Raw genomic sequence first — 7,096 nt, forward strand, 5'->3', positions numbered from 1 at the left:
GTCACAGAGGAAACCATTTATATATATAGCCTGTGCACATCCCAGTGAGTGACAGGAACGGGAAGGGGTCTTCCTGTTTCTATTCCCTTAGGAGAGGCATGGTTCACTGGTTCCTCTCCACATCTCTACCCCATATTGCATACAGCTCCAGAACACCCACTTTCTCTATCACACTTTCCTTTAAGGCAAAGAAAACAGAGGCACGCTCTTCCAGAGTGCTCAAACGTGGTTTTATTAGCACAGTTCTGCCCCCAGGAGCTAGAGCTCACCAAGGATACTCATTCTCCATTTGGGTCCTGGTTGTACAGCTGACCCTATTGCTTCCAGATTAGCCCTGATATCCTAAGGTACAGAGAGGCCTATGGGAAGAAAGGCAAGAACTGAGAGTTCTTGATGTCCAGATGAAAGAGGACACAAAACAACCCATGTATCATGGAGCAGTGGTAGAACCTTAAGCTGCCCTGGAGACCCAGGTGCTAGGAGTTCTCCCACAGACTGGCTGCTGGATCACTGACCCCCAACAGTGGCCAATCCCTAGGCTGACCCGTAAACATTTTTGGTCAATGTCGCACACACAATACAATTAGATGCTCCAGATTACTGGCATCTGTGAGCTTCAGTTGCTGGAGCGCAAGGATCAGATATGTGCACAAACAACAAAGTGTAGCCTTTGTTCTCCCTGCAGCTCTCCCTTCACCCCAGGTCACACCCCCATCCCTGCAGGAACCGGAGACCCGAGGATGCAAGGGGCTGTGGTGTGGTCCGGCGTGGCTAGGAGTGGACAGCTCTGTTAACAGGCCGTTTCTCTGTGAAGAAGCTTTTCAGCAGTAGCACCTGGCTGAAGCTGACCACAAACAGGGCAATAGTCTCTCCGACAGACCAGTAAGACACCCGACTATTAAGGTCTTCAGCTCGGGCTCGGTCCTGGGCCTCTCGCAGGCGGTAATGTGTCTGCGAGTCAATCACAGTCTTCAGAGCCTCGTGAATAGTGACGCAGGCAGATTCCATCTAGGCGGGAAGAGAAAAGTGGTCAGTTGCTAACCCTAAGTCAGGCAGGGTGGAATCCAGCAGCCAAGGGTCACAGGAGCATCCGAGGCATCATCTACTGATACCTCCTGTGTTAAACATTTTATGTGGTTTCATAATCCTACAGTAAAGCCTAGCGGGAGCTCAGAAAGTGTATCTTGTCTAATCACGCATGTTTAGTAAGCGACAGAATTAGCATCTGACTGTGTTTTGAGCCTATGTGTGTAAGCCCTATCCTGTTTCTCTTGCCTATGTGTGTAAGCCCTATCCTGTTTCCTTGACAGGCATGATCACCACCCTTGGTAAAGGAGAGTCAGATTTTAGCTTACTTATCCTTACTGACAGGGAAACTGAGGCCCAAAGAGGCACCATGAACTTGAGGCACACAAGCTAATAACAGCAGTGTGAATTCAACACATTTATGCCCAACTTTGAATCCACTGCTTATCTACTGTATGACTGATGCCTACAGCTTCATGCTCACGTGTAACACAAAACACTTCAAAATTTCTTATGCCTCCTAAAACAGTCTGTCATAGGCAGATCTCTTACAGTGTCTTGAACACCACCACCAGTCCTTGGTCCCCACCCAGGAATTTATGGCGAGGGAGCCACCACTCCTGTGGTTACAGTTACAAGGCACAGTTGAACTTAAATCAGGGAGGGAGATGATCCTGAAGCCTGATCTACTCACACATCCCTTTCAGCAGACATTCTCCCTAGCTGAAAGAAGACAACCCCTACAAAAATCAGCAAAATGTCTCAAGGGGCTGACAGCATAATGGTTGGCAATGAAGTAAAGTCCTTAGTCACATGACTATATAGAACTGAATCTGGACAACAACCTCGCTAACAAGAAGCAGACACTTCTTCTTCTAGGTAAGAGCACAACCTGGTCAACAACTCCATCTCAGCTCTGAGACTGAGCAAAGGACCCACTGAGCATGCCCAGACTCTTGGTACCCAGAGCTGTGAAAGAGAGATGGGTGTAGCGTTCAGTCACTGTGTCTGTGGCAATAGACAACTATTACATCAGGCCTGACTCCAGCAGCTGTGTGACCTGCACAAGACTGGACCTGTTAACATTCTGTCATGGAGGGGGTCACGAGGCCCAGTCACTGAGGATCCATAGGCAGTTAACTATTGTCAGGAGAGGAACACTCACTACATTCTTTTACCCATGCTCCAGATGATGATCAAAAGTAATCTTACTAACTAAATCCATTGGCATAATAATAATAATAATAATAATAATAGGGCTGGGCAGATAGCTCATGGATAAGAGCACTGGCTACTGTTTCGGAGGACCATGGTTTGATTCTCAGTACCTGCATGGCTGTTCACAACTGTGACTCCAGTTCCAAGGGATGAGATACCCTCTTCTGACCTTCTTGGGCGCTACATACATATGGTGTACAGCTATACTTACAGGCTAAACACTCATGTACATAAAATAAAATAATAAATCTTTTAAAATAAAAATGCAAAATAGAGTTGGTTAATGTTAATAGAGGTAGTGGGGGAAGCCTAAGCGAATAAAGTCCTGAGTGGATGTGAGCTGTTGACGTGGGCATGATCAAGTACTCCAATGTCTTAGACCCATAGGAAGTGGTGAAGCTGTCCCTAGGTTAGGTTCAGAGCAATGGCAAAGACTTCCCTCCTGGTCCTAGTGCAAATGTTAATAGTCTATGCAGAAAATGTCCACTGTAGCTTTCTCCCCCAGGTCTTTACAGCCTGAAGATCCACCTTACAGAGACTGTTCCTACCAAGATTAACTGAGCCTGGCTGCTTCTTCAACTGTACAGTGCAACACTGCCTCCCTGCTTATCTGTATGTAATAACCCCACCTCCTTGTACAGCTGTATGCAATAATCCCACCTCCCTGGGAACTCCTGTGACCCTTGGTCCCAGCCCGACACTTCAGCACAAGTCCATCACCTCTTCATCCCGCTATACTAGAGACCAAGCCTCCAGCACATGAACCTCTGGGGGGTGGAAACCACACCCCAACCACAGTGCACGAGTAGGACGCATGGCATAAGCCCTCCCCAAAGCAGTATGCCACCAGCAGTGACACACTCGAGAGCACTCCCCTGCCTTATAAATAAACGCTATTTCCCCATCCACTGGGGCCTCCCATTGCTGCTAGTCCACCAGAAAGCTCTTCAGCTTGTCACCACAAAATTTCAGTTAGTTGGTGCCCTGCCTTGCTTCAAACGGGCTAAAAGGGGAAGCATACGATAGTGGTAAAAGGGGAACTCACGGACTCCACCTGCCCTTCTAGGGTCACATGGGAACCCAGGCTCCAGGAAGGCTTCTCCCTTGCCCTAACTCATTAACCCTTTCTCTCTTATTTTCTCCTACTGGTGCACAAGGGAGCCCTTAAACTCAGGCTTACGAAATCTTCCAGTTTCATCAATGACCAACAGAACAATCTGTACCTTTGGCTGGATCTTCTCTTATTTAAAGAGTCAAATGTGTATAGTGGCTACTGCACTGGGCAATGAGTCTCTATCCTCTAACTGTGCTGACATGATAAAAGACTGGGCATAAGCCAAAGAGAAACAGAACATAAAATCTCCTTAGAGTGCAAACAGGGAAACGTCGGTCTCTTTAGATACTTGAGCCATTCTGGCTTTGGTCCTAGAATAAATGTACCACAGAGAGTTATTCCTGTCTTACAGGTTTTCCAAGCCATAGTGATCAGTCATAAGACAAATATTTGGTGAGCTCCTTTGGGTGCAGCGACTCATAACGCTGGGGTATTGAAAATAAAAGAGCAAACAGATAGCAGAGTCCTGGCCCTCAGGAAGCCCAGTCTATGTGTGAGAGGAAGGAGGAGCTTGAACAGAAGCAGGGAGAACTCAGGATGAAGGCGGGGGTTAGTCAATCGTCTCGAGAGCCATGGGAATCAATGGAAACTACCTGACTTTCAAAAATGTCAGGATTTCTCTTCCACAGTGGGGATTTGCTGCTCAGAGACTGTACTTGGTAGCCATCCTCTCATCCTGACTTGCTACCCAAGTGCTCACCAAGGAGACATGATTGGAAGTTATGTGTGTGGCTACAGGCCAGGGCTTTGAAGGGCTAGCTGTGCCATTCTCATTTCTCCTTTTGGCATCCAAAGGCAGAGAACTCTGAAGCCTGAGGGAAGGGAGAAGAAAGAGCCTTGGGGCTTGAGACACAGCTCTGCAGCAGAGCCTGTGCTTAGTGTACACAAGGCCCTGGGTTCAGCAAAACAATAAAATAGAAAGGAAGAAAGGGAATGAGGAAGAGAGGGAGAGATGAAGAAAGAGGGGGAGGGATGGGAAGAAAGAAAAAGGGGAAAATGAAGAAGAAATGAGATTCCTAAGAGACTGGACTCCCAGGTCACCCACCAGCCTTTTCCAGGCCATCCTGAGAACAGTGTGTGAGGCACTGACATATGGGTTTGTTATGGTAGCTTGTGTTACCCTTGCCAATACACTCCTGAAGCAGGACTTTGGTCTTCACAATCAGAGCAGAGAGGTACATGGCGTAATTTCGAAAGAGGTGCTATGTCAGAGAAAGACAGCTGGAAGGATGAAGCATCAGCTACGAAAGGGTTCTGGGTAAAAAAGGGACCAGAAGGGGAACGGAGTGTTTTAGAGCTAGACCGTGATTCTTGCTCAGTGCCTAAGATGGGGACAGAAAAGCCGGAAGAAGTTGAGAGCAGGAGGGTTCCCCTAGTGCTGCCGCTGTCACGTCCACTCACCTGAGTGAGAGCTGTGACCCTATTCCCCATGTCTGGGAGAATGGGGGGCTCGTCACCCACTTGGAAGTCAAAGTAGACGGTCTTGTGCGAGAAGGTGGAAAATTCATTACTGAAGCAAAACAGATAAACGCCCTTGACCTCCGTCCTGTGTGTGAAGCTGTCATACTGCTTCTTGGTCTCCCGGTAGATGACGTTTCCCAAGGGGTCCTGCACATAGCAGTCCACATCGTAGTGGCCTCCAGTGATAACCTGACAACCACAAAAAGTGTGCTGTTACTGGGGGCAACCAATACTTCAAACTGCTGACCCTAACAGTGACCACTGGGAAGCATTTCATAATTTACCCTTTACTACTTTCCAACACAAACTGAGCAGTTAAATAAGGGACAGTGGCCACTTTACTTCCTATTTTTCCTGTTACTACAACATGATACTTGACAAGAGAAATTTAAGGAAAGAAGGGGTCTACTTTAGCTCCCAAATCACCATGGAGGAGAAGTCATGATGTCAGGAGCATGAGGCAGATGCTCATATGGCATCCAGAGTCAGGAAGCAGAGAGAGATGAACGCTGGTGTTCAGCTGGCTTTCTCCTTATTCAGTCTGGGACCGCTGCCCAAGGAATGATGGTACCCATACTTAGAGTGGTTCTTCCCACTTCAGTCTAGCCTAGAACTCCCACACAGACACGCCCAGAGACTTGTCTCCTTGGTGATTATAGACTACCCCTCCCACCCCTGGTGTCGGGGTATGCCTACCCTGATGGCTTTTCGAGCCTCTCTGGCTACAGCATTAAAAATGCTGTTCCTGGTCTTACAACCTCCTATGCTGAGACAGACACATAGACACATTTTGCACGTTGTCCACAGATGTGAGAGAGGTCTCCTCAGTGCCTCCATCATACATGAAGTTGTCTTCAAACAGAAGCATCCTTGAGAGCTTCTACCACAGAAGAGCTGCTCAGTGTGCACCATTTGGGCTGCCTGTGTCACCTCATTTCCAGAAGTCTTGCCCCAACGTGCTCATTCGTCCCTCCAATCCTGACCCTAGACCTGCTCACTAACCCTAGAGAGCAGACCCTTTCCCAAGGCAACTGTTAGCTATTTGATAAGTCCACGGAGATAAAGGGCAGGACCTGACTTCGCTGAGCCATATGGTAAGAAACAAACCGAATAACCACACCAAGGGGAGGGAGATTCTCCTCGTGAACACCGCCAGGGCTCAAAATCTGTGCTGAACCCTCCTTTCCAAACACCCCTTAAATCACTGCTACTGGTTCACTCCAACCCCAGCTGTAAAAGATGCGGCTGGCTTCAGCACCTGCAAGAAATGCAGCCCAAGGAACAGTTGAGACAAACTGCCAGCCTATGTCAACTAGTTAATACTGGGGTTCATAGAGTCAAAGGTACCTGGGGAGGTCATTCTGGTCAATCCTGCAGGACACGGGTTGGCGACGGGCCTCCCCATCCTAGGCGCGCACCTGTAGCCTGCCTAACTCCCCAACCACTCTGGGCCACTTCGGGGTTGGGGGTGACTCTGGATGATACAAACGGTTCTGTTCAAGGAGCCGTCGACCGGTCTGGGGTTAACCCCGACCCCCGCAGCCTCTGGTGGTTAATCTTATTAGCCTCTCCGGATGGCGGCGCGCTAGTGCCCGGGTGAGGAGAGGCGGCTAGGGCCGCACCTGGTAATCCAGAGAGAACTTCACGCCCTGCTCCACCTCTTCGTGGAAACACTGCTTGGCGTTGTCCGGCAGCTCGAAGGTGAGCTCGGCGCCCCGCAGTCGCTCGGCCCGGAGCAGGAGCAGCAACAGCAGCAGCAACATCTGGAAGGATGAAGCGCTAGGGGCCTCCCTGCCCATGATGTTCTGGGTCTGGTCCTCAGAGCCGCGGCTGCGGAGACCCGGGAGGGGCCGCCAGGAGAGACGTGGCGCGAACTCAGCCCAGCACTTCCGGGATGGCGACGACTCGTGCGCAGCCGCAGCCGCACGCCGCGGGAGAAGTGGGCCCGAGACCTTCCCGCCCGCTGCGCCTGCGCGTCACCGAATTTAGGAGCCTGAGCTTCTTGTTCCACCAGGTCTTGTAGTTAGAAACATTCAGGTTTCTACTCTGCTTCTGGCTTGCTGTCACTAGTCTCCCAAGTCTCCCGAGAAATCCGGGATGTAAGGAACACCCATAGTAGTTAGGAGGGATAGCTGAACAAAAAGGAGACGCAGGAAAGGCAACGAACCCTACCCTGCCCTAGGTGAAGAAGTTTTTTAACAGACTAAACCCCATGACTACACCTGCGGGGGTGGGGAGGCGGCTTTCTCTCAAAAACACAAACTCTCTTCTGAAATT

General features: G+C 49.6%; 1 protein-coding gene across 1 annotated transcript; it reads right to left on the minus strand.

The window, feature by feature from the left end:
• Positions 1-216: 216 nt before the first annotated feature.
• On the minus strand, positions 217-6,715 carry Tmed3 (transmembrane p24 trafficking protein 3). Its single transcript, XM_057767756.1, has 3 exons — positions 6,442-6,715; positions 4,760-5,008; positions 217-1,008 (listed from the first exon to the last, which is right to left on the minus strand). The coding sequence occupies exons 1-3, from the start codon at positions 6,616-6,618 to the stop codon at positions 772-774; spliced, it is 663 nt and encodes a 220-aa protein (XP_057623739.1). The 5' UTR covers positions 6,619-6,715; the 3' UTR covers positions 217-771.
• Between the last annotated feature and the right edge of the window lie 381 nt (positions 6,716-7,096).

The sequence above is a fragment of the Chionomys nivalis genome, chromosome 4 (assembly GCF_950005125.1).
Source record: "Chionomys nivalis chromosome 4, mChiNiv1.1, whole genome shotgun sequence".
In the NCBI taxonomy this organism is placed as follows: domain Eukaryota; kingdom Metazoa; phylum Chordata; class Mammalia; order Rodentia; family Cricetidae; genus Chionomys; species Chionomys nivalis.

What these genes read in the sequence shown, in the direction of transcription:
- Tmed3 (XM_057767756.1), bottom strand. Translation starts at nt 6,618, where the DNA reads ATGGGCAGGGAGGCCCCTAGCGCTTCATCCTTCCAGATGTTGCTGCTG. An exon ending in AGTTCTCTCTGGATTACCAG is followed by an intron (nt 5,009 to 6,441) that starts GTGCGGCCCTAG and finishes TGTGGTTGTCAG; the next exon opens with GTTATCACTGGAGGCCACTA. An exon ending in GGGTCACAGCTCTCACTCAG is followed by an intron (nt 1,009 to 4,759) that starts GTGAGTGGACGT and finishes CTTCCCGCCTAG; the next exon opens with ATGGAATCTGCCTGCGTCAC.